This window comes from Ambystoma mexicanum, chromosome 12 (assembly GCF_040938575.1).
Source record: "Ambystoma mexicanum isolate Mex_15411 chromosome 12, UKY_AmexF1_1, whole genome shotgun sequence".
NCBI lineage: Eukaryota > Metazoa > Chordata > Amphibia > Caudata > Ambystomatidae > Ambystoma > Ambystoma mexicanum.
Window position 1 is genome coordinate 1,220,128,297 of NC_090936.1, and position 27,708 is coordinate 1,220,156,004.

Genomic DNA, 27,708 nt, shown 5'->3' on the forward strand with positions numbered 1-27,708 from the left:
GAACGCTGCACACTGGTATACTGTAAACATATGCACTTCATTATAAAGTGACACACAAAGTATTTGTTGTAGGAGAAAATAAGTACTCTGGTTACTCAGAGCAAGGTGTAGGTAAAATGAGTAAATGGCCAGTAAAGGCCTAACTCAATCCTTAACCTAAAATGCAGGCCCGATACCTGGTGCTAGGCACTATACATATAAGCTTTCAGATGTAACTTGAGGAAGACCCCTAGACAATATTAAACAGTAATATTGATCGGGTTCAGGATTGCAAGGTTCCAAACAGAATTTAGCGCAGGCTGCAAGAAGTATTATACTTAACCCATATGCATATGAGACAGTATAGCACTTGGAGGTTGAGCACAGGGGAACACAATGTCCAACAGAGCCAGGAGGGCTGCCAATGTTCAGGATATATTTTAGGCAGACAGTCCTTAAGCCCAGAAGGACATATTACGCATCAAAGATGCAATGTATAACCTGGGAATTAGTGTAATGTACAGATTTGAAAGTCTCTAATACATCAGAGGAAGTCTCTAAAGATCCAGAGCTTGGTTGAGATCTCCGTGGACCGTAGGAGGACCCTAGGAAAATGTCACAATACATGCGAGTACCTTGCAGTGTCGCCTTTAAGAGTTCCAGTGTTCAGAAGAGTGGCCCATAGGAAACAATAGAAACAAACCAGGTAAGTCTGTTTCTTTCCACAAGTACCAAGAAGACTCCAGCCGACCAGGCCCGGCTCCAGCAGGGGGGCCAGGGGGGCTAGGCCCCCCCAGAGCCAGCCTCTGGCCCCCCCTAGAAAGGAGGGCATGTCAGTGGTGTTATGCACCACTGGTAATCGATGGAGGGGGGCGGGTGGATGTCACTCTAAACATTCAGCAGTAACCTCAGAGAAATCATTCTGAGAGGCTGAATTTCAGGAAGCTCAGCCAGGGTTTGTTATCTTGCCCTAGGCACTGATTTATGCCCTACAGCCATAAAAGTACAACTGACTAAGGAGATGGAAGGCCAGTCAAACCTCTAAGTGAGGTAGCACAATTATTCAAGCAGGCTGCTACAAATATTTTCTCAAACCTAAAATCACAATGTTGGTTTCTGTAATTTAAAGTCAGTTTGTTTTGTGGGAATATAGTGTTATTTCACATCATGCTTAATAAAAAGGTTAATTATATCAAAGAATAAATGACAGGTGAAGTTGCTTGAACACAGATTTCTGTAGAAGGTGCGTCAACTGACTGGGGGCCCTGACAAATTCCATTCAAAATATATATTCTGCCTCATTAACTACTTGAGTATAAGTGAAAAGATAAGGTTGGTAGTAACACAAATGTAATTCTGTAGGGGAGAGTGTAGTAAAATCAAAAAGTGATAGATGCAAGGCTTTGAATTAAACATTTCCACTACCGTTGCTCTTCACAACATTCCATGCCATAATTCTGTAGTATGTCTGTGCGATTAGAGAAGGAGACAAGCCATTAGAAAATGGCTTTCGGTGCTGCCACCAAAAGGTGCAGTTCAATCTGAATTGCCAGTCCATGTTCCCTCTCCACTGAAACACAAGCAAACACACACATTTTTAGGCCATGTGGTCTAGCAGTTTGGAATGGCTTCTGACATTAGTGACAGGGCTAAGGCTGATATGCAAACAATGGTATGAGAGGCTGGCCAAAGCAATGACGGGGGTTCTAATTTATTCAAAGACCTTTTACCTATTAGATACAACCAGAACGCATTATGTGGAACACAGATAGGATGGCTATAAAATATGAGGAGAAACACACATCATATGGGTGTGTCTGATCATTTACCCACCTAACGACTAGCCATGGCTATGTCCATGCCTCACCACCAAAACCTAACCTTTCTAGAACTTTGAGCATGCTCTATCACAATGTAACACCAAATGTGTTGCTGTATAGGGCCTGCCAGTTTTATATCTAAGCATTCTTTTGAGTGTTTAATTACTTAATTGCCTCTGTAAACAATCTCCTGGTGTAGTACAATTCTCTTTGTTTTCAGCCAGTTGATTTTATAAGCAATATATTTCTCAATGCTTCTGTGACATGCACTGAAGTCCTGTCTTAAACAAGCAATCACAAACCCAGTGGTTTTGGCTTGCGTATAGGTATTAGCAGACATTTGCTGGGCAATGCCATCATATTCCCAGTTACTGGCACCATTTTCCAGCTGTTCCCATCTTATGGCCAGTTGGTACCAACAAGAAGAATGTCTGTCACACCGTGAAAGAGTCTTATTCCAAAAAGGCACATCATGAGGCACCAAAAACTGTTTAAGGTTGCAAGGTGAGAGTCTTGAAGGACGGAGACAGTATCAATGTTCTGAACCTGTGAGGTAGGATTCAGAAAAGACAAAGTCTTAGGAGCACAAAACCCAACAGTGTGTTCAGAGGAACTGTGAAAGACTGCTGCAGGCTACATGGCAAATCTTGCTTTGAAAGGCAACAGTGAGGTGTTGAAAGGTGGAGCCAGAGATACAGCACAGTTGGTTGCTCTAGGAAGGTTTCCAAGGCATCAGAAGCAGCAATGGCAAAGTCAAGATTAGCCGCAGAAATTTCAGGAGTCACAGTGGCGGGTTCTCCATGATTAGTAGGTAGTTCAGAAACCATCGCAGCAGGGAGATCACGAATGGCTGTAGATAGTTCCGATGCTGTAGCAACTGAGAGTGTGGGTGCCGTAGAAGAACCAGCGGGCAGTGACGCACCTGAGACTGATAGAGTAGAGTCTGGTAGTTCTAATGCTGCAGAGGCACCAGCAGGAACAACCGGAGCTGTAGTCCTAAAAGAAAAGTTATCTGACTCAGCAACAGGTTCTGTCCTTGCAGGCAGAGAGGAAGGGGGTGTTTCTGCTGCAGAAAGAGTGATGTGAGAGGCTGCAACAGTAGCAGAATTTGAAGTATTAGCAGGAGGAGCAGCAGATACAGTAACAGGTAGTACAACAGATGAGGGTTCAGGACTGGGTAGGCGTTCTGAAGACTGATCTTCAAAGTCTGGTGCGCTCAGATTGCTAGGTGGGTCTGGGGTATTGACTGATGGAAAGGATGTATTCCAGACAGGTTCTGGGTATTGTTCAGAATTAGAATTGTGGTCTGGTGTACAAAAACCTTTAGAAGCAGAGTACATTTCTGATTTGATCACTTCAAAAGAGGCTGTAAGTGAGAGTAGAGGACAGTAGTCAGGGGTAAGAGTGGAACAATCCTTTGACTCAGAAGGATCTCTAATCAGAAGATTACACTTGTCTTGTGGTGTAATGGCAGTGTGAGTGATTTGGCCCACCGAAGGAGTACATTTTTTGCTGTCTGTACAACAACCTGAGGTACTGTGGGTTGAAGGAGAAGGAGCTGTGTCAGACTTTAGAAGGGATGCATATGCTAAATTTAGGTCTTCCATCTGCTTGGTATAAGTCTGTATCCTTTTCTGCATGGCAATTTCAGGCCTCATCATGTCGATCTCTAAAGACAGAATATCAGGTGTAGGACATAGTGTCAGAAGGTCTGGAATATTGTGTCCCTTCATTAAATTTTTACTATGTAAATAAACAGTCATCATAGAGATCTTCAGTCTGTCTTTTAAGGCGTAGAAGTTGTTCTTGAAGCAGGTATGTTCCATTAGCCTGATCTAAAGCTTCAGAATCTGGTGTAGCAGAAAATTCGGTTGTAGCAATAGGAAGACTGACCTTAAGGTTATTATGGTTGGTAGATACTGGGGAAGTATTAAGACAATCGAGGGTCAGTATTGGTCTTTTGTACCCAGGACTAGGTGGACTAACCTCAGGATACTTAATGCCTTGTCCTGTCAAATGAGGGTTTCCAGCATTCTGGGGAGCTTGCCAAGCTGATCTTGAGCATATCACACTAGCAACAGCGTACTCTGGCCTAGAGTCTCCCACAATCAGTGCTATATCCTTGGCTGTAGCAGTGTTAGAAAAAATGTCAGAAGACGCAGGAGTGTGTTTCACTGTTTGGGCTAACAAGATCTATAAGAATTCATTATCTTGCTGTAGCTCTTCAACAGATAAGGACTGCGGATCATAGTCGCAAATGTCATAATAATTATACATGGAAGAAGGGTCAGCAAGCCAGTCAGTGTAGTACTGTGCTTGTAAATCTTTGTTAACTAAGGCGAGACTGTCTTTTAGTCTAATGTTCTTGTTTGCTGACTTTAGGGAACCTATAGATCCTTGCAAAGGTTTCTCAACTCGAAAGGAAAGCATCCTTGTTCTGTGTGTGCCTTTCCTGTCTATGGAACAAGAAATATTTGGCTCTTGCATTCTGTCACGGGATGGCACCCTGTTAGGAGTGGCACAGGACACCCAGGAAGGGTTTGGGTTTTTGTGCCGAAGTAAGGTGGACAGATAAGTACACACACAGCGAAAGTAATGAGAACGAAGAGTAGGCAAGTGTAGCAAGGAATAAGGTACAACAGAATGGATTCCCTCTATGGGTGTCTGCAGATATAGGAAAAGAGTATTCCACTGACCTTAGGAAAAACTCTAGCCTTCTGCACAGTTTGCTATAACAGAGGCCCACGCTGTTTGCTCATGGCTTGGAACAACAGCTATGGTTATCTGTAATGTAGAAATGAGACAAGGGAAGGGGCAGGCTCTGTACAAAAGGGTCTACAAACAGTACAAGAGAAGATACTTACAGACAAATCCAGGAAAAGAAAGTTGATAGCAAACTAGCAGAAGGAAATTAAGGGAAAGTCGTGTAACAGGATAGGATAGCGGAGGACAGTAAGGAACAAGGTTGAGAGCTCAGAGGAGCAGGAAAGCAATGAGCAAGCCCACAGGAGCAGGGCTGTAAAATAGGGAGCCCAGAGGGAAAGGGCTTAAGGCAGTGGAGTAAAGCAGGCTGCACGGCACGTAGCCCAGAAGGGCCAGCAGCAAGGTGTGAGCCCTGGGGGGCAGGGCCGCTGACCATAGAAAGCTGCAGAGGACTGTAGAGGGCTGCTAGGCTGAAGACCCAGCGGACAAAGGCTGTAGGTAGCAAGCAGCGGAGCGTGATCGGCTGCAAAGTAGGAAGCCCCGAGGACAAGGGCTGTTGGCAGCCGGAGTGAGGCAGGCTGCAGGGCAGGGAGCTCAGAGGACAAGGACTGTAGGCAGCCGGAGTGAGGCAGGCTGCAGAGCAGGAGCCTGGAAGGCAAGGGCGGAAGGTAGCAGCGGAGCGTGATCGGCTGCAAGGCAGGAGCCTGGAAGGCAAGGGCGGAAGGCCGCAGCAGAGCGTGATCGGCTGCAAGGCAGGAGCCCGGAAGGGCAAAGGCGGAGGCTGGAAAGCAGCAGAGCGTGATCGGCTGCTAAGCAGAGAGCCCGGCAGGGCAAGGGCAGAGGCAGGAAAGCAGCAGAGTGTGATCAGCTGCAATGTAGAGAGCCCGGCAGGGCACTGGATCAAAAGCCGGAGTAAGGAGGAACCGCATACAAGATCCGTAGCTCGAAGCAAAAAGGTACCGGAAGGACTCTTAATGCAAGAGACTGAGCCCCTGCAGGCAGCAGCTTTTATACCGCCCTGCCCAGCACAGAGGCAGGCTAATTGGTAGCACCTGGATCAGCGCACCTGCATACAATCTGCCTCCTCCCTCTCTGTTCCTGAGTTGGTGGGAGCAGAGCTGATCCCTAGGGCTTCTGGGGATTGTAGTTCCGATGACCAATAGGAATAGCCAGGAATAGATGGTTATAGCCAAGTGCATTGTGGTTATTGAAGTTTGTTGGAAGAAATAGAAAAGTACCAAAGTCTCGAATATGAGAAATAAGGTCCATAATGATCGCCAATGTATGCGCCATGGCGTGGAAGAAGTGGCACTAAATGCATGTAACTCTACTTTTTATGAGCTGCAGGATTGTGCATGATTTGACAGGTGACGTTGGAGAGCAGATCGGACTTAACAAGGCCCCTCTAGCAAATCGGATTGGTATTCCACCAGCATGTATTTTTACGTTGGCAGAAAACCAATTGATTCCTATGGGACCTGCCTGAGTTTTACACCTGGAATAAAAGCGGGCAGAGCCCAAAGGAATCCATTGTGGATGGCTCCCACAATCGTTAATTGAGGAAGTGATTTGCACTTTTCCAGACACTTAGTGGTAAAGTAAAGAGCAAAGGCGATTTTCGCCTGTGTTTTACTCTGAACTCATCCAGCACTTGGTGGAAACAATTAAAATGAATGAATGGCCCCTTTTGCAAAAAAGTGTAAACAAAAGAATTCTGATCTGTGCAATTTAGGATTCAAAACAAAATGCCCCCCACACCCTCTAATCTTTTCATCAACATGTTTCTACAGTGATGAATACATACATTGTCAGGCTGGTGTATCATGTGACGTGTTCGTTTCTTAAGTAATCTGCATAAAATGTAGTATTATTTTAGATATTCAAAGCCAAACTTCAACACATATTTGTACCAACTTGACTTCGGAAGATGCTTGGTCAAGTAGCTACATTCCCAGCTAGGCTAAAATTATGGCTTTAACACTTGACCAAAGTGTGTGATCCTGGGCATATTTTTTAATTTCACTATGCCTTATCTGTTAAAATGAGGTGCCCCTAGAAGTGATTCAGTTCGCATAATAAGCTATTCCAAAAAGCCTCACTCATGGTTTAATAGATGGGCAGCACAGGGATTAGGACACACACACATCTAACTTTGAAAATCGCTGGGCCACATTTATTGAACACAATTGTGTCATTCAATAGGAAATCAAAGTAAACGCATCAAACAAAGAGTCATCATTGACAATCGCATATTATATAACCAGTCTGTACACAGTATGTAACAAACAATGATGTACAGGGGCACACCCCACCAGGGGCGATACCAGGAGGCCACAAACCACTCAACCAGCACTGTCTGCCTCCTGATGAAGCCCTTACAGCCCTAGCACTCCCTTGCACTCTCAGCTCAATTAAAATGTGCTGCAAAAATGCAAATGCAACAAAAAATATTTTGTGTTTAAAATGTAATTTCTGACATGAACCATTGATGGGAGACATTCAGAATGGGACTACGGTGGGGGTTCATTTGGAAAGGAGGGATAGGGAGGCTGTGGAACGGGTGGGTGAAGGGAAGATTATAAACATGTGTATGTTATTGGAGGATATGTTGTTGTGCTCGAAATATTGTTAAGGTCAACAAGACTACCTGTATTGATAGAAGTTTGAAAAAATGTAATTGTGTAGGAAACAAAATCTCCAATTCCTTGATTCAGTATTCTGGGGTGGGTGGGGAGGGGGGGGGGGTCGGGGCTCTATCTTTCACAAGAGGGAGGGAGCACAAGCATCTCCTCCGGGGCCTGCTGGGAGTAGCCACAGTGCTCAGGGAGATATTGTTGGGCGGACACCATCTGAGGAGGGAGGAGGAGGAGGAGGAGGAGGAGGAGGGAGGAGGGAGGAGGAGGGAGGAGGAGGAGGAGGAGGGAGGATCAGATATAACAGAAAGGAGAGAGCAGATGGGAAGGGAACATAGGTAGGTTGAGGTTGCAACACTATTTTCCTTGCTTCTCTTTTGCTATGTACAGTTTATCTGGGAAGACATTTTTTGCTGGATCACGGATCTGGAAAATTTGTATCAACGGCAGCACTTTGTTGAGGGTTCTCCTAGACCCACACCCAATGGAATGTGGGCCCCCCTGATCACAATCCTGGCCCACCCAGATGAAAATTCCTAGAGCCAGGCCTGCAGCCGACCCCAGGGGACAGCAGTGGAGACGTCGACAAAGAGATCCAGTGACGTGATCAAGACACAGCGTTCCCCAGAAGAAAAAGCAGAGCAAGATTCAAGCCGCAATGTTATCCAATGAGGAAATGCAGTAGCATGGGTCCTAGAGAGCCCATGACCACAGACCACGGGGACCCATGATGGGGAGTATCTGGAATAACCCACCAACCCAGGGCCCAAAGGCAAGTACTGACAGTGGTTGCCTCCAGAAATGTGGTTCCCAGGAGAAACAACGCAGTAAGAAGCAGCTTCTTTCCAAAGGGCGAAATGATCGTTCCGGCCACCCAAGATTAGCACCGTGAGCCAACAGTGACCCCATAGGCCCAAAAGAAGAACAATTGTCCTTCAGTGGAGTGAGGCCCACCATCCAGAAGAGGAATCTGCGATGGAGATGGCTCTAGGAGGATGGCGGAAATGCACACGGCAAAGCCCAGCGGCTCAGCAGGAAAACGTAATCAGCACACACACAGAAACTGCCCCAGCAGCAGGAAAACGGTGGTGGCGACCAGAGACTACCCAGGCAAGCACATTTGGTGGGTTTGCCGAGTCCCCACACCTTTCCGGGCGTTGGCAGCATTCAGAATCCATGCGGGATGCCTTGGCGGGAAACTGCTGTAAAATGCGGTAAAACAGCCCTAGAATAGAGGGCCTGGCCCAGCAGATGAACAGGATGAAGAAATCTCAGGAAGGGCACCTGGCAGCAAAGGATCCAAAGCGGAGCTATTCCTAGGGCACTGCATCGAGCCAGTATTGCCAAGAGAGGGCCTACAAATGCAGCAATGGTGGGAAACGGACGAAAATCCTTGATCCAGAAAGCAGACCTGCTTATTCTGAAAAACCCAGCAGCTCTGAGACTAGGAACAGGGTTTCCCCCTATATATATTCCTTCACTCACAGTGGCTTGCATCTGCCAACCCACCAGGGGATTTAAAACAAAGTTTTGGCTGGCAGCCATTCAGGCTGGCCTCAAAAACCTCCAAACACTAAGTCCCTCCCCCACAGGAGGTGGGTGGCGTGCCCAGGAACTGGTCAACACCAGTCCAGACCACCATGGAGGCTGCCATCCTGGGCTAACAAAGAGCCCATGTGACAAAAACGGCCATTTTAAAGCCTGCCTCTGGATTCCCTGAACAAAGGAAGCCTGTGAACAAAATGGCCGAGAGTAGGACTTAAAAGCACCCATTAGTACCCAATGGCTACCATAAAGGCTAATTGGACTACTAATGCGCCCCTGGTGAATTCAAAACTAGATATTAGCTGCCACCAGCCCACCCCCTAAAACCAATGGAGGGTGATAAAATAATCCTAGGGCAGAAATGGACTGGGCACCTTATGGCCGACCCAATACCATATACCTTAAGTATAGAAAAAAGGGATGTAGTGGGAGGGGGACTTTAGCAGAAGTCCCTGTGAACAACCAAGTAAATTAAAATAAAGAGGAAATAGTAAAAAGAGTATGGGTCCCATAAAATGAGACTGCAGAACCCTAAAAATGGAATTCTGCCCTTACAGTAACTCCAATAGGGATTGAGAGCAGGATTGAGAGCAAAGGGAGCGAAGCAAGACACACAGGACCGCCAAGAAGCTCCAGTTTCGGAATGGTGGGTGGGTGGGTGGGTGGGTGTGTTGGTTGGATCCTCAGGAGGATAATGTGTCTTGTCATTTCAACCTCTGCTGATTCTGCATAACTAGGCATTTAAATAAGTGATGTGTACAGCTGTGCACAGCTGTGCTGCATATATATATATATACATATACACCGCAGCCTCCAGAGGTTTATAGATGCTAGAAATGGAACTGGAAAGCACTAGCGCTGTGTAGCATATATATATGTACACCGCTGCCTCCAGAGGTTTATAGATGCTAGAAATGGAACTGGAAGCACCACCGCTGTGTAGCATATATATATGTACACCGCTGCCTCCAGAGGTTTATAGATGCTAGAAATGGAACTGGAAAGCACTAGCGCTGTGCAGCCTATATATATGTACACCGCAGCCTCCAGAGGTTTATAGATGCTAGAAATGGAACTGGAAGCACCACCGCTGTGTAGCATATATATATGTACACCGCTGCCTCCAGAGGTTTATAGATGCTAGAAATGGAACTGGAAAGCACTAGCGCTGTGTAGCCTATATATATGTACACCGCAGCCTCCAGAGGTTTATAGATGCTAGAAATGGAACTGGAAGCACCACCGCTGTGTAGCATATATATATGTACACCGCTGCCTCCAGAGGTTTATAGATGCTAGAAATGGAACTGGAAAGCACTAGCGCTGTGTAGCCTATATATATGTACACCGCAGCCTCCAGAGGTTTATAGATGCTAGAAATGGAACTGGAAAGCACTACCGTTGTGCAGCATATATACGGAACTGGAAAGCACTAGCGCTGTGTAGCATATATATATATATATATATATATATATATATATATATATATATATATATACACCGTAGCCTAGGTGATAGAAATGTAACTGGAAAGCACTTGCAGCCTTTCTATTTTTCAAAGTAGCAAAATCAGATTTATTTTCAACTTGCAAACAGCTACTTGCCAACCTTCAGTTAGAGGCTTGGTGGATGCCCCCAGTAATGCATAATCCAGCCTGCAGCAATGTGAAATGTGTTTGCAATTTGCTCGCCCAATGATCTCTTTATTTTTTAATGACCCGCTTTCTTTTATTCTCATTAACCACCTGTAGATTTTAGAAAATACTACCAGCCTGAAGCTGTCCCGTAAAGTGCATGAGACGTTACGCCGCATCATGTTTGGACTGATTGCAAACCCAGCAATGACGGCAAAGTCCATCCTGCTGCTCAGCCACGGCCTAATTAGTGAGAACCTGCCCCTGATCACGGAGAAAGTGAAGTGAGTAAAGCGTGCAGCTTAACAATTCTACTTTTACAATTCTCATTTCTGTTGCCCTGGCTGAGATGGGAGCCTTTATCTGTTGTGACATTGTTGTGGATGTAAAGTGCAGATTTTTAAATCAAAACAGAAATGTGGTGTTTGTACGAAGCATTCTGTCAGATATAATTTGCGGATGTTCGGTTGGCAAGCTATAAGATGATGCTGCTGTTAAATTGGTTTCAGAACTCTATTCTCCATTAAAAATGTATTTATTTGTTTGCACACCCCACCTTCAGTGAAGCGCATGAGGGACACTTTGTGTCCCTATTACATTGTTTTGAGCTACTTTTTGGTTTCATGATGTGTCCAGGATGGGCTAGCGGCAGCGGATACATTTCCTGTGTGTTCTTTTTCGTACTCTGGAGCACTTTTGCATTGGACGCTTAACGCCATGTAGAATACCATGTACTCTAAAATGGCTGTGCCATGAGATTTTCAGCTGTCCTTTGGCCGTTGTGTCCTTCTTCCTGCCCTGCCGTAGCCAGCTTTTCCATATATGGTAAGCCCTTTCCTGGGGAAAGCTCCTGTTTTTGCAGTTGTTAAGATGGATTTCTAGAGCCTGGCCTGGTGGACAGATTTTAGGAAGCCACCCTAGTTATAGTGAACAGGGAACTCCGAGCGGTTAGCCAAACCCAATCAACGTAAGCGTGGAGAGCAATCTAGGCTATTCACAGGAGAGTGTGCTCAGTGGTCCACAGTGAAGCCTACAATAATTCAATTTAGACAGGAATGTATAAAAATACAAATAGCAGGTGATGCGTCCACATAATACTCCATAATAAACATATACATATTCACCATAAGTTCTTAAAATCCATTGAGTGACTTAAATCCGCACAGGAGGGAGAGTAACGTGATGCAGTAAAGATGGAACTCAGTCAGAAGTGATTTTCCTCATCTTCAGCAGTCCAATCCTTAAGACGAATGTGGCCTTGTCCTCTAAAGTTACAGGGGCCAAAGTTTCTCCCCAGAATGTATCTCTAGCAGGTAAGTTACTTGTGTTGGTGATTGTTCAAATGAAGAGATGCAACGAGATGCAACCAAGTTACTAGGTAGTTAATCTTCAGATGGTACTACCCAAGTTTCGACGACCGTGGAATCGAATATTAGGATACAACGGGAATTTATGTATTTATTTTATTGGACATTTGTATGGCGCCTTTACACACGTGTTTCCTGCCGCCAATGGTTCCAATGTTATACAACAGGGGGCCAAGAGCGACAAATGTTTTGCCTTTACTGGCCCCTCTGGCTCCGATTTCCCAGATGATTTGATGGGTCGACTGGGGGTCGCTTAAGTTTGGATTTCCCACCATTGGTTCTGGTGAGTGGTGCCCAGGAGCCGTGGGCGCAAGGATTCTTCCAGTCATGCAAGGAGCAGAGTGAAACCCTTGTTGACGGAGAAATGCAAGATTCATAGATTCAGCCCTCTTCAGGACAGGGGAAGTCCAGTTCCAGCGACGGCCATCGCACAAAGACGATGGCAGATGTCCTTCTAGTCGCCGTTGCAGAAGTCCTTCCTGACCTGGATCCCTTGAGCTGTGAGGCTGAAATTTGCAGGAATGGCAACTTATACCACAAACTGGTGACCACCAAAGTTCCGGATGTAAATGCGGAATGGTGACGGTTCTGGTGAGGCAGCCCATTGGAGGGGTGGACAGTCCACTGGGTGGTAAGCAGTTCCCTTAGGGAGCACTACACCAGATTAGGACTACAGGTGAGAGCAATAAATCCACTTTGCTATCAGTCTGTACCACAAAGATTTAGTTGGTAGCTGTGGCTGAGCAGTCAGACCTCCTCAAGAGGGAGATGAGCAGTATTCAGGGTTTACACAATAGGCCCACTAGACTATAGAACAAGGAAACACTGACCAAAGCTTTGTATTAAAAAGTAGATATATATTTATTGTATACACTTCTAGTAAAACACATTTATCACAGTCATCAAGCAAGTTAAAAGTAAGTGAAAGAAAAATATACACACTCCCTATATAAATTGTAGACCGTGAAACAGTGAAAACTGAGCAAAACGGCACAGTGAAAACTACACGTAAAGGTTACACTAACAATTTCTCTCAAGGGAGGGAAAACACAAGTTATTCAGAAATACCTTCTTACACACCCTAGCAATTCTTCCCATCAGTTTGTGAACCAGTTCAGCAAGACAGTGCTTCAGTATAGGCAATACTTAAAATGAAAACTGAGCAAAATGGCATTTCACAATGTTTAAGAATGGGAAGGAAAGGGTAGTTATAAGAATTAGGTGCACCACACAGTTCTAGGTGAGAATCAATCTAAAGAAAGCAGTTCTAACAAATGTAGCCAGAGTCAGTAGGCCTGTGCCAGAGTCAGTGGTACAGGGCAAGGGCCCAGGAGCAAAATGTTCTTGCAGCTGCAGTCAGTTCTTTGGTTAACGATTTTGAAAAGGTGGATGCAGAAAGCAAAAGACAATGTTAAGAGAGAGGGGCGGCCAACCCAACAGGTAGGTAAAGGATTTAAAACACCTTTAGGGCTACCACGGGAAAAGGGAGGCCTGGCGGAACAATGTACCTTTAAAATGAAGAAGTTGCTCCTGCGGTGGTGGTTGTTCCTGGTAGTTCCTGCAGTTCGGGAGATCCAGCAGAGGAAGAGAGGCTCTCGTCGTGGAGAAAGGTTCGAGTTACTGCGCTACCCAGGGATGAAACCAGCCTCGGTGCTGCCCGACGAATAAAAGGTACGCTCCTGGTGCCTGGCTATCCGGCCACCGAGTACTGGGTACGGGTGATTCGACCAAGGCAGGTCCAAGAAGGCGATTGGCAAACTGGTTGGCCCCACCAGTTCAAGGGAAGAAGGCTCTTGCAGGTGAAGATCTTCTCTCGTCATGTGGAGAAAAGTGGTGAGACGCTGCAGCAGGGCTTCACCGGTGGTTCAGTCGTTGCAGATGTCTTTGGCTTCTCTCCTCTTCGGCTTCTTAGTTCCAGTGGCGACATCTTGCCCTTCCAGTCCTCAGGACCCTGCTTTTATGCAAAAAGATCCCCATTCATACAGCCTACCAGTCACTCACACAGTGGAGTGGTCATCTTGGCGGGAGACCCTCCAGCCTATCAGGATAAAGTGCGACATGGGTTGCGGGGACAACCCTGTCCAGGGGTCCTACTACCCCTCCCACACAATGGACCCACCCCAGACTCGGTGGCGCCAAAAGGAGGGCTTCTTGGTGGAAGCCCGCCGAACGGACGAACAAAGGATCCCCGACCTGGGTTAGGAGTTTAGAGAAAGATATGAGAAAGAAGTTATATTAAAGTTCAGGCAAATAAAACCTACCGGAGTAAAGTTAATGTTAAAATCCACCGGCGGAATGTTAGAGGCTGTCAGAAAAAGTGTTAGCCTCGAAAAATGGGAAAATCCCATAGGGAAATATTTGCGGTTGAATATTTATGGTAGTAACCACTGCCACCTGCCAGAAACCTTTGAGAGAGGTACTGTAGGGTACACTCTCGAAAATGAACATAGAGGAAAAATTATGAACCCCTTCCAGTACCTCCATAGTAAGATTGGTTGTACTGGTTTAGTTCATAGGATTTGACTAGTAAAGCCAATGGGGACTTTACATGCCCTGGGAGACGGTAGTCAGCCCCAGGGTATGGAGTCTATGTTTGGGGGTCGCTGCGACACCCCTGTGTCACTGCACTGAGGGTGCTGTGTAACACATGTGAATACAGATGGTTCCTATGGGGTTGAGAAAGATCTCATAGGCATTAAACACAAAAATAGCCTAGAACACACATAGCAAAAATGCCTAAGAGTGGAAAAAGTGTCTCACTCTTAGCAGGTAAAAAGAAACAAACCCTTCAAATCCAGCAAAGCTGCTGGTGGACTCTATAGGTAAGGGAAATTAGCCATAGAATGAGAATTCTCCCGAACACTGGGTAGTCCAGGGACACTTCCAAAGGCTCAGAATGGCTGGATAATTGAAAACACATCGAGACTGGTTGGTTCACAGATCAGGAGGTCCAAAATGGCTTCACTGGGCCAGATGCAGAAAGGGATGCCAGGCCTCATCATGAGTTTTCTTCGGATATTCAATCAACTGTACTCTTACGTCCCGTCCCCTTTGCTCCATACTGTATGGGTGTCCCTTTCAAAGGACGGGAGACAGAACCTTTTTCACCAGGAAAAACCTTCTTCCCCTTTAAATTTAGAGACGCGCAGCGGTGCGGCCCAGGGAGCATGCGCTGCCCTGACTCCGCCCTCTGGCACCACATCCCAGTCCCCTTTTCCGCGTCGAGAGGAACGGGCCGAATTTACCAGCGCTCCTGGGCGTGGCTTAGGCCACGTGCGGATACTTCAACTTCTCATCATTCTAATAGCTCTGTGGTGGCGTGGTTTTTGGAGCTGCTCAGTCTGTTGGAAGTGCCCCCGATTCACCTTCTAACAGGCCCAGCACATCGTTGGGCACAGCAGGGGGGCAGGGTCATCCACCCAGTGCCAGGCAAACTAGCCCTCACAGCGTGGTACCCAAGCAGGTAATGCTCCGGCCCCTCAGCCTCTCACAGGCCAATCTGGCGATCATAAAGGGCGCCAGGAGCAAGGCTACAGGGCCCAGTACAAAATCAAATGGACCAGATTCTGCCACTGGGCAGACTCCAAGGGATTCGACCCCCTGGCTTGCACCTTGGACGACATTCTCTTTTTCTCTGCACACCTCGCTCACTCACACTCAGGTGTGCAGGTGGACACCTGCTGCACATACCTCGCAGCCATTGGGGCTTACAGGAACTCGGAGGAAGGCATCTTCTTCTCCTCCTCCAATCCTATCGTCAAACATCTGACAGGACTCGCAAGGCTCTACCTGCCCGTCAAGAGACCGCACCCAATGTGGGACCTTATCATAGTCTTGGGCGTCCTGGCGGACAAACCGTTCAAGCCAATGGCGTCCGTGGACATCAGGCTGGTCACCATCAAGACGGCCTTACTAGTCACCCTCACCTTAGCTCGTAGTCATCGAAATCCAGGCGCTGTTCGCCTCAAGCCATATACTACCTTTCACAAGGACAAAGTCCTGCGGACACAGCCGGCATTTCTGGCCAAGGTTCCGTCTGCTTTCCACTTGAACGAGGAAATAGTCCTTCCTACATTTCTTCCCGATCCCAAGGACGAAGCACAGAGAGTGCTGCCTGGATGTCAGGCGTGCCCTGAAATTCTACTTGGACAGAACCAAGGGCTTCCGCAAATCAGATGCCCTGTTTGTCACTTTCAGAGGCTCAAGACCAGGCCGATACGGCTTCCGTATCCCGCTGGATGGTCTCTGCCATCAAAGAAGCGTATGAGGGCCAGCACAAACCACTCCTGTGCAACATGCATGCCCACGCAGTCAGGGCCAAGGCAACAGCCATCGCATTCCAGCTCCATGTCACTCTGCAAGTCATAAGCAGGGCAGCCACTTGGCACTCTCCCTCAGCTTTCTGCAAGCATTACTGTTTGGATGTCGGCTCTAGATCTGATGCGGCTTTCGGACAGGCAGTTCCCAGGAACCTATTTGCTTAAGGAGGGTCTCCTCTCCGCCCTTGGGCTACAATCAGTTGTAATCGCCCATACAGAATGGAGGAAAGGGGACGGGGCGTAAGAGTAATTATAATTTACTCACCGTAGTGACTAATGTACTCTTAGTCTATAGTCTCCTTTCCTCCATACTTTCCACCAACCTCGCCCACCCCCTAATAATACTGGTGTCATGAGGCAATGTTAAATCTATTGTCGACATGTCAATGTGGTCTGAGGTGTGGCGCCGGAGGGCAGAGTCAGGGCAGCGCATGCTCCCTGGGCCACACCTCCGCACGCTTCTAAATTTAAAGTGGAAGAAGACTTTTTCTGGTGAAAAAGGTTCTGTCTCCCGTCCCTTGGAAGGGACGCCCATACAGTATGGAGGAAAGGGGACTATGGACTAAAAGTACGTTAGTCACTACGGTGAGTAACTTATCATTTTTTGTACAAGGGATTCTTGGCTCCAACTCTGATCTGAAGAAATGGCTGCCGGAGTCGTCTTCTCCAAAATCCTGCTGATCTGCACCATTCAAAGCAACAATAGTTATCCAATCAGGGACAACTATTGATTTCACTCATCTCCCACACCCCAAATCTCTGGAACCATAGATGTGGAGTGGGACCAGACAGTCCCACCCACTTCCTGGGCCACACACAGACATGCAGCACTAGCCCACGAAAGCAGCAGCTTCCCAGGACAAGTGCATGGCTGTATATATGGGATTTCCTGACCTGGCAAGCCAAGAAGATGGCCAAACATGCGAAAGTATTGTGGCATGGCCATTTCAGGGCACTTGCCAGGTTTAGTTGCCATATGCGGTAAACGCGAATGTGCACACTGGAAATAAAACAAACATTTAAAAAATCTATCTGCTGCCACCAGCTTGTCTTTAGGCACAAATAAAAGTAACCAAAAATCCCAAGTGTGAAAGGCTATGTTGATACATAGCTGTGTGCAATGATAACAAGTTACAAACATGTAATAGATACAAAGGAAACATAGTTTGCCAGTACTGATAGTATAAAGGACTGATTTGTTTCCCCATAACAAATGAGCTGAAGGCTTCCCTTCCCTGTGAAAAGTGAGGACAGGTTCAAAAGCAAAGCAAAAACATTGGGGGTCCATAGAAGCTATGAAGGCAAAAGTGCCAAAAGAGAAATCTTTCCTAACAGCGGGGAACGTGGCGGCCTGTGTGTGGCTGGATGTTGTGGGCTGGGTCTGTCTGGGCACAGTCCGCATCCTGACCTGACCAGGGGGGTCATTACGACTTTGGAGGCAGCCATGGTGCTATTAGCACCATGGCTGCTTCCAAAGTAGTGTCCGGGTCCGGGTAGTCGGAATGGGGACTTACCAGGTCATTCCGACCTTGGAGGACCCAGTAAATCCCCATTCTGAAAACCATTCCCCATTCGATCCCCATAGGGCTCAATGGGAATGGGAAAGGAGCTAATAACGGGCCCGCAAATAGCAGGCCCGTTATTAGCTCCCTGGTCCCTTAACGGCAAGTACTCGTTTAATGACCGCCAGCAACCCTTTCTTCACTTGCCTAGCAAAGCTCTCTTGCTCTCGCTCTCTGTGACCTTCATTGGTACTTCGATCCCCAGGACCGTTGGGAACAATCAGTCCGGACCTCTGTTCAATGATCCAGCTGCTGGAAGCACTCCCAGAACCATCTTGTAGGCTAACCAGACGTCGTCCTGGGCTGCTTCGCTGCAATGGTCGCAGTCCTGAGTCCAGCCTTGGGTCTCTGTAGAGCATTAGCTGATAGACCAGAAGCATTTCCTTGAAGCTCTGCGCCACGAAGAACGGCCTTGCAGGACCAGTTTCTTTCTTCTCGCCACAGGGGTCATCTTTTGTCATTTTGAACAAGTGGCCAATACTGCTCGCCGTCTGTCACATCCCGAGAGTCCCCTGAGGTTATTGCAGAAGTGCTGGTCCCGAAGTCGTATCCTGAGTCTCCAGCTGTCTAGAATTCGGTTCTTCGTAGCACGGAACCGCAAACTAGACATACCCAGAAACTGATGCCTGAAGAGGCCTTAGAACCAGCAACCCCTGGGCTTCCTCCAACAAAACAAGCCACAAATCCAGAAGGCCCTGAGATTTTAGGAACTCATACGATGGTCCCTGAGTGAATCAGAGCAGAGGGGGTGAATAAAGATACCTGTTTTTGCCTCCCCCCTGGTCTCCATAGGGTTGCATGGGCATAAATATCTCACCCTTTCCTAGCCCTGAATGGTGATGTTCTGGCCTGGTATCCTCCCCTGGGTTGGATTGGGAGAGAGTCAGTCTTTTAAAGACTTTCCTCTTGTAGTTATTGAACTTTCAAACACAACTCTTTATTGTCTCAAATCAACACTTGCTCAACTTCCAAAAAGCGACGCATAGCCTCCTGAAAATACTTGTATCTGAACCTTTGACTCAAGTGTATCCTTGCATAGTCTATATTATAAGCATATTGTTATATAACTACAGCATGTACATGTTTCCTTGACTATAAGTGTGCTCAAAGGTCTTTTTACACAACTACAGCCCTCCTCCCTCCTAGACTAAGCCTGGCTGCTCAGCCATTGCTACCAATATGCTTGTGTAGTTGGTTGGAGCCCAGGAGTCTGGGAGACTGCAGTTGTATTGAATAAAGCTGTCAAATACCTGAGTTGCATAATGTCGAGCTGCACCTGCCTGTCTGTATGCAACTTGGGTTACAGGTTTCAATCCCAGTAAGATAGCCACAGTGGAGTGCAAGGAGTTCATGCACCTGCTGCAGAGGTCGGTGTTAACCTGCAACTCACAGGCTGCAACTAAGCTAAGGTAGCTCATGGGATTCCTGCACCTATTGTAAACTGGGCTGGAGATAGCGCCATGAGTTCTGCCCCCGCCACAAGTCCCCCCTGAAGCAAATAAAAGGCGCTTTGCCTCCAGCTCATGTCATGCAAACTTAAGTATCGGACCGATGCTTCATTTTGCATGACAGTGAGCTGAAGACAAAGCACCCTTTATTTGATAACGGGCAAGAGCGGCGCTCCGGGCCACACACAATACAAGAACAGCAGCGGGCAAAACATTTCTCCCTGTCCGTCGGTTCACTGTACAAGGGACATTGAGAACATTTTTTTCGGTGCGCCTGCCACCCAGGCGGGGGCTCAAAAGAAAATCTTGCACATGGCATTGTGTGGGATCTTTGCTGAGGCAGGGGCAAGCCAGATCCCAAGATCTGATGCCGGATCACGGATCTGGCGAGAGCCGGCCCATTGGCCAGCGCTACCAGGCTGTAATCCAGATGCTGAAGGTTGGTTCCAGGAATTGCAATTCACACTCTGTATTGCTTATGCAAAATACCAGCTGAAACAACATGGCGTCGGTTCGCAGCCATTTTGAACACTCATCTCCCATCACCGCAATAAAAGCCTGCGTCTCCGCGGGCCTGGTAAAATGAACGAGTACTTCAGTAGCGAAAGCAGAGCAAGGTCATGTAACTACATACATATTGTTGCTGAGTGGACGAACTGTGGAGATTAGTTATTGTGTTGTCCACTGAAGGACGAATACAGGGAAGGAGTCGGAGTGTTTCGCAGGTGCATAATAATGGGTTCTGGGAATGAATGCAAGGTAGGGGTGCTGGATTTTTCCACTTCAGACTGTTTTTTTCCACTATCTGTCCTTTCCACTTGTAATCTACTCTTCGGCCGAGGGTAGTCACAACTGAGAAGGGCAGGGACGTGCCACCATAAAGAGAAGAAGTTATTATGTGGAAGGCAGTTAGAACTTGAACCCCCGGGTGATGCAGTCTTGCTGAGAGGGAGGACGCTCCAACTCAGACCCCGTTAGTACGAGTGATCTCTTAGCCTACTCGCTCTGGGACTAAGCAGTGTCGTAGTGGCCAAGATGAAGGTGTCTTCTGCTTCCTTGCTAACGGCGATGCCATTTTTCTATATGTTTTGATATATCTGAGTATATGTTTGTTTATGTATGCTGAGTTCATATATATACTGAGTGAATAAAGGGCCTATAACGAGCCATTTTCATTTTTACTATAACGATTAGTCTAGTGTGATTTCTTGCCTGTCTGAGTCCAATACCTTGTTTTGCCAGGGGGCCGGGGAAAACGTACGTGTAAGGGTTCTCCTCACGTGGCCAAGCAATGGTAAAACCCAACCCTGGATTCAAAAATTAGATGAGCATTATAGAGGCTGAAAAAGCTCCTTTATCCTCTGCGCTTCTTGGAAACAATGGCTGGGTAAGACCATAATGTGCAGAAGGGGCAATATTGATCCTTCTGTGCTTTGAGGAACACTATTGACCCAATGCACTGAAGGGGCTCTATTGTGGCGTTAAGCCGCTGTTCCAAGAGATGGAATGAGGGTAACGGCTCGGCAGCCCAAGTAAACAGCTTGAGTGTATCGAGGGCCATTAACGAGGACTTCGGGCCGTTATCCCCCCACCCCCGTTCCACCACTTGGAATGGGGGCTTCAGGCCATTAGCACCCCGGGTTACCAAAGCAGTAACCCGGGGTGCTAAAAAAGCATTTTCTTTCCTTCAACGGGATGCACACGGTGTCCCGTTGAACGAAGGAAACTACTTTTCCAAGTTGGCTGCCATGGAAAGGCCAGGAAAATACATGGAAAGGAAGGAAATTAGTTTTCCAAGATGGCTTCCATGGCGGTCTGCAGAAGCGCAGGGGAATGAGCGGTGGCAGCGGGGAGTGCTGCCGCTGCAGAAATAAGGAACGTGGGGGGCGAGAAGGGGAAAAAACAAAAAGAAAATGGGTGGAGGTGGGGAAGATGGCGGCGGGGGGAGCCAGCTGTGAGGTGGGATGGAACGTGGGCTTGGTTATGGTTTTCTACATAACCTTATGAGATATCCGTCTGAGTCATAGGGGATACTCCTTGTGTGTAACGCTCACCTGGTATCCACGGGGACGTCACTCAGCCTGTTCTGACCTCTTACGACCCTGAACCCTTCCCTGGAGGCTACTCGACTGGAGACTGGGCCTGAAACACAGGACTGGTAGAGTTTAACTCCCTATTGCCTCTGTGTGCTTGAACCCCTTCTTTCCCGGGGTCCAACCCTTCCCTCTGATCTACAGCTCACCTTGTTTTCTTGGATAGTGTGCTCTCCGTCCTGCTTTCAGCGCAGGGGCGCATTGATTGATGCAGGCTCGTTGTTGCCTAGTTACTTCACTGGCAAGAGTTCGACAGGTAAGTATAATGAGTCTTTTGAACAGTTCTCTAACTTCGTTCCTTTCCTTCCTTAGATGTTGGCCGGCGTCAGGGGATGGTGGCGTGCTGCTGAGATGAGTAGCGCTGAAGGTGAGTGAGAGCGCAATGCGTGATGCACCACTTTCGTATTTGTATTGAACGGAGTTCTTTTTCTGTGTTTTTTAGGTGCTGTGACGTTTTCAGCGTGGATGCCGGTTATGAAGAACAAATGCGGTGAGTACGCGCGGTATGCAGCACCTCTAGATGTTTCCACGCTAACCCTGTACCCCAAGTGTGAGTCTTCTACAGTCCTGCCACAGGTGGGCTTTAGTAAAACTCCCTAACAGTCCTTATTTGCTTGAACTGCTCCTAGTCAAGCTGACCTGTTCTGTGAGGGAAGCGATAAGCAGCTTATGCTGCTGTTGTACCTATTCTCTGCATGCAGGGGAAGCTCGGTTAGTGCTCATCGGTTCAGTTTGTGAGAGGGTGCTTCTGCTTCCACACACTGCTTTATCTGTGAGAGAAATGTGCTTTTCTCTCATCATGTGGACCACATGATAATTATGTCCATACAGTTAACTTTTTGCATGTGTCGGCTGGATGTCACGTTTGTTTTACTCTCTTGTGAAGGAGAAAACTCAAGTTTACACCCTTGAAATCACATTTACTGTCAAATTTTAAAAGTAGGGAGTAAAATACTCGTACCTCAACATTATATCTGGAGCACTGTCAACAATAAAAATGAACAAGAAGTCATACTACGTATCCGTAAAAAGCAAAACAATACATAAAAGACAATACATATACAAAGTAAAAGTTAAGCCGTCCAACATTGTGCAAGATCTTAAAGAACATTTTAAAAAATACATCTTTTCATACACCTGTTTCAAAAAAACAAATGAAATTTTAAATCAAAGTAAGTTGCTCTCCATCCATGCGTCTTAACCACAGGGACCCGCTAGCATCCTCAAAGCCTGAATTAACATAATCAGAAAAATTGGTGTTTCTCAAGTCTTTGGTCGCTGGACACGTGGTTGAAAGGATTCTGCTAGGTTTTTTACACAATATGCACATTTCTAGTCCTCTCCATTCCCAGACTTAAATCTCATGTAAATAATGTTTTTATGTTTTATTATATATATTAGTCAATGTTTTAGTATGTTACTTACCTGTGTGGTTTTTATTTCATAAGAGTTGTCTAAGGCCTAACTAAATAAAGAAGTTTTTTTATATGTTCTGCCTAACTTGTATTATTAAGAGTGCTGTGTGCATTTGCTTATCTGAACCCTTCACCACGCTCACTCTCTCTCTCAAGTCTAACCCTTGCTGTGAAGAATCGTTACCCAGATAGTCTGGCTGGCCATTAGTGCGTGGCCCTGTTGATCAGAATAGGGTGGTCTCTCAGAATCCATCCACAGGGCTGGTTTTGAAAATCCATCTTGAGGTGTGTGTGTGTGTGTTTTTTTTTTTAATTTTTTTAAATCCTGCTCTTGTTCATTTTGGGGTTCAGGGCTTCCTTTGTTCAGTGTGACCACGCTGTGAGCCCTAAATGGCCGATGTGGGCTCTTTGTGAGCCTGCAATGGCTGCTCCATATCGGGCGTAACAGGTTTAAGCCAGTATAGAGGTCTTGAATCAGACTCTCACTTTCTCTGGCTAAGTGACAGCCCGTGAGCTAGATAACACGTTGCTTCATGCACATGGCCTTGTGCATAGGAAACTTTAGTGCTTTCATAGTGTGTAAAGTAGTTGTCATGGATTTCCCCTTTATGGCTTTATCCGGAAAGTTTGTGTCATTTGCAACTGTATGGAGGTTTTTCTTTTCCGCATACAGTCCTGATGTAGAAGGTCTATAATTATTCACTTCTGCACCTTTTATAACGTAACGGCTTCTGCTTTACAGTGGAGCTTGTCCTTCCATCTATGTTCTTTCAATATATGGCTCAAGTCTTGGATAGAGATGCCGTACCCGTCAATGGTTTTTTGGTTGTTTTTACCCACTCTTGGGTTCGCTGCCGTGACTTCAAAGAGTGTTGCACCTTCCCGCTCTTGCGCGTGTAGATCATTTTCGTATTTGACTTTTGCCGTGTTTTATCGTGCAAACTTTCTAGATAAAGCCACAAAGGGCAAATCCGTGAGAACTACTTTACACACTACGAAAACTCAAAAGTATCCTATGCACAAGGCCATGTGCATGAAGCAACGTGTTAGCTAGCTCACGTTCCATCCACATCAAGTGTCCTGAAGACTGGTCTGAAGAAACGCACAAAGTAGATTAGTTCATAACCGCGTTTTTCTTCATATCCTGAAACACTAATAAGTGTAGATGTCCAACAGAGAAGACCGATATATAGAGATATATGTTAAACGAATCTCTCACTTTTGTTACTAACCTCACAAAAGTAATCGAAGTAATATAGAATTAATGTGATCTCTCCGCTTGTGTTGCTAAATTTCCATCCAACATGTTTTGTTCAGATACAATCATTTTTCGTATGTGTTTCTGTTTTTTATAGTTTAGCCTAATGTTATATGTGTATATGAATTAATCAATCTGACCTGGTACATTACTGTGTAAATAATAAGTTGCAGTGCAATAGTACATTAACGGTGGACATTGACGATCTATGTGTGTAAAAGCAGGGTAGCTTTCCGTGGAATTCTCTTTGGTTGATCAGACTATTTCCTCATCCACAAAGCCACCTTCTAAAAAAGAGGAGCTCTTTTGCTCACTTTAATTTACCCTGAGTGACAGCCCTACAGCATGCTAGTGTGGTTGGTCATCTAACCCTTTACTGCCAGCCCCTTTTAGTGACTGGCTGGCTTGCGCCCCTTTTATGCAAGGGTATTCAACCTTTATTCTGCCCCTGCTTCTCTCTGTTTCTGCAATTGGGGATGGCAGTTCTGCCAACCTTTTGAAGGTGTTCTCATGCCCATCCTGCCATTTCTGCCATTTTTAAAGTCCTCACTTTTGACAAACTTTAAGTGCTGTGGCCTGGGCTTATTGCCGTTTGGGCTTTTTGTCAGTGGATCTCCAGTTTGGGCTTCCTGAAGACTCCAGTTGTATGCCCACATCTGATGGGCTCAGCCCTCCCCTCTAACAGTTTTGTTGGCCATTTACTGCTGCTTCCTTTCTTTTACCGCCAGTTTTATCCATTTGGCTGTGGGTCGCTGCTGTTGCTCAGAGGGGTGCTGAGACTGCATCACTCTGCCAGTTTGGTAGCCTGGGATGTCTGGGGGTTCCTCCAGCCGCAGACCCAGTCCTACTGACAGGAATACCTACCTTTGGGTCCTGGTGTCGGCAATCATTCGAGATCATTGAATCGCAGGTGTCCCTCTGCTCTGGATTAGTCATTCCTTGGAGGGGAGTCTCTACTGCAGTTCTCATAGAGTTCTTTTGGGGGTTCTTCTGTTCTGCTGCTTCTGACGTCTGGAACATGTCTTTGGGGGTCTCCTTTGGCGCTCCCTTATGTTGTTCATCGTAGAATCCACACCTGTAGGATTAATCACTTAACTCCACTAAAGCAGGTGGCACGTTTAACTCTCTCCCATTCATTCCCAATGGACAGTGAACCTACTGTGGAACTCTTTTAAAATTGTCTCTGGGGTATTTACTTGCCCTTAGATATTTTCACTGGGCCCACAGGTGGTCCAGTGAGCTCTGGACCAAGAATCGTCATTTTAGGACTTACTGGTGATCTTTGCTATGCAGTTCTTGAGCCACCGCCTTCATTTCCATTATGGTGAATGCACTTTACAGTGTGTATATTCTTCCCAGAAATGTGCATGGAAGAGATCTGTTAAAACGTATTGATTCTTGGAAGCCTTTGGCTATGGTTTCTAATTGTTTAATATTCTCTACGACTATGTGTTAGTAGATGTACTTGTGCATTCATTTTAATATGGTGTCCTTCGATAACCAAATCATTGTGCTGCCTTTTCTAGAGCTATGTGTGTGGATTCATTGTACTACCCCTGAGAGTAAAGCCTTGTCACACCAGTCCATGGTCCCACGCTAAGAGAAGCATCCTCAGAGTCTGGTACATAAACTTCCTGAACAGTAATGTTCTTTATGGTGGAAGCGCTATTCCTCCCGCAGGTTCCTCATCGATCCTCCCCCGCCCCCTCACACATTAGCTTCATTCAGCTTCCGCAAAACACATCACTGTGGGACTGAGGTCAGAGGTCCTAGGTGGCTCTTTCTATGTACCATGTACCTATTGTGTCACTTCTGGCACAGTGTACTCACTGACCAAATGAAACCCTTGCTGAACTTGTGGTTGTAAAATGTTTCTGTACAACTCTGCGCCTGCATGTCATTTCAAAAGATGAGTAGCCTATGGCATGAATACTGTATTCCTTGCAAAGTACATTACCAAAGGAATGTAACCTTTCCATTTATTTTTTTGGCTAAATGAATGCTAAATATTCATGTCTGTAGCAGTATACTTTTTAGATGAGATGCATTTCTGTAGTACAATTTTCATTTTATCTAACCCTTTATTGTGAAACAGAACGTCAATGGATTGCTTTTCTGCCTCAGATTCCTCATCTTGATAGATATCCCTATCCAGCTCTGCTGTTAGGAAACATTTTTGACAGGGGGCATAGTGGACCTCAACTCGGCCTTCGATCGTCGTCTCGTCTTGCTGGGGTCTCAGTTTTCAGCTCCGGACTTGATGTCAGGTGCAGTATAAATACCACGTCACTAGGCCCCATACTTCAGTTCCTTTTTTTCTTCATAAACCTTGACCGCGATGTCTACTCACCGGATATCAGGTTTCAAATGGTGCACCGATAGCGGGGCCATAATGTCGGTGACCGACCCCCACAACTTCTCTCTGTGGTGCTACGGCACGAGTCACGACACAGAGGCCTGTGCGTCGTGCTCTAAAATGCAGCCGAAATCCTTATGTGAGAGACCCGGCAAACTGGCTTTGGGCCGACCGTTGTAATCTCTGGCGCAGGCATTCGTTCGTTCTTCAGAGGCCGATACGAAAGTGAACACCAAAGAGAAGGTGAAGGATAGGCATCATAAGAAAACTAAGAAGCGCTCCCACTCTAGAAGCCATTCTTCACGGAAGAAGCAGCTCCACTACCGATGCAAATCCAGCTCCTCGTCTGAGCGACGTAAGGGAACTACCACTCAGAAAGAGTGGAAAAGTTTTAAGTCTGAAATGCTTGAAATGTTTAAGCCGCAGGCTGCAGTCAGCACGCCCCGGCCCCCTGACCAGCAAGCCGTGGCAGTGAAAGCGGCACTCGGTGCTCCCGACCACATGCTAACTGGTCTGTTTACATTGACCAGAGCCTTTGGTGCAAAAACTGGTTGTCCGTCAAAAGGCTCCTACCCACGATGCACATTAGTCATCCAAGCCTTCCCCGGCGCTAAAAGTAATTTCCTATGCGCCGATAACAATCCCAATTGCGAAACCTTTGGCGCCGACTGTCATTGATGGTTCTTTTGTCCTGTTATAGAGGATAGGGTTCTTTGAGTCGACGCAATCAATCTTTGACGTCGACCAACCAGACGACCAAGGGGACATTGACTCCATTTATTCTGGCTCTGGCGGAGTCGATTTTTTTCAACTACCAGGCCAATTTATTAGCCTTAGCACAAGGTTTACAAGATGCAAATGGACTAGACACGTCCCCAGATCTTGAGTTCCAACAACGCCAACCTTATAGGCATACTCATGCTGAATTCAGGGCCTTAGTGGAAATAGAGGTAGGCACCCTCGGCTTGAAAACCTCTGCTGCACCCTTTCAGGGGTATGACCTCACTGATATTCTGGACAAAGGTCAAGCAGTCCAGCATATAATATGCCTTTCATTCTGGCTATAGCTGACCCCCTAGCCTCCTTATGGCAGCACCCATGCAAAATGCCTCCCATAAGGGCCAATTACATGGGGAAATATAAGCCGAGAGGAGATCCTTCTTTCCTCTCCTTGCACCCTTCACCAGAAAGGTTGCTAGTGCAAGCCGCCACTATCACCACCAGACCTGCAGCCCCATGTCCAATCTTCCTCTAGACAGAGGGTCTCAGCCTCTACAGCCCTGCCGAGGGGAGTCCCTATTAGGGACATATGTTGTGTGGCCACTTGGTCGTCCCTGCATACATTTGCCTAGCATTACTCTTTAGATGTTGCATGTGGGGCGGATGAAAGATTCGATAGGGCAGTTATGCAAAATCTACTTGTCTAATGCGTTCTGGCCTCCTGCGTTATTCTAACTTGGGGAGTCTATCAAGATGAGGAATCTACAGGAGAAAAGCAATCCATTGAAGGAGAAATTACTTACCGTAATGATCTTTCCATGGATTCTTCTCCTGCAGATTCCTCATCGACTCTTCC

General features: G+C 46.6%; 1 protein-coding gene across 1 annotated transcript in view; it reads left to right on the top strand.

The window, feature by feature from the left end:
• UTP20 (UTP20 small subunit processome component) overlaps positions 1–27,708 on the top strand; it is a 1,390,303-nt gene that overhangs the window by 1,071,351 nt on the left and 291,244 nt on the right. Inside the window, exon 46 of the mRNA XM_069629877.1 lies at positions 10,432–10,598. Within this exon, the coding sequence (XP_069485978.1) occupies positions 10,432–10,598 (167 nt within the window). The remainder of the gene's footprint in view (positions 1–10,431; positions 10,599–27,708) is intronic.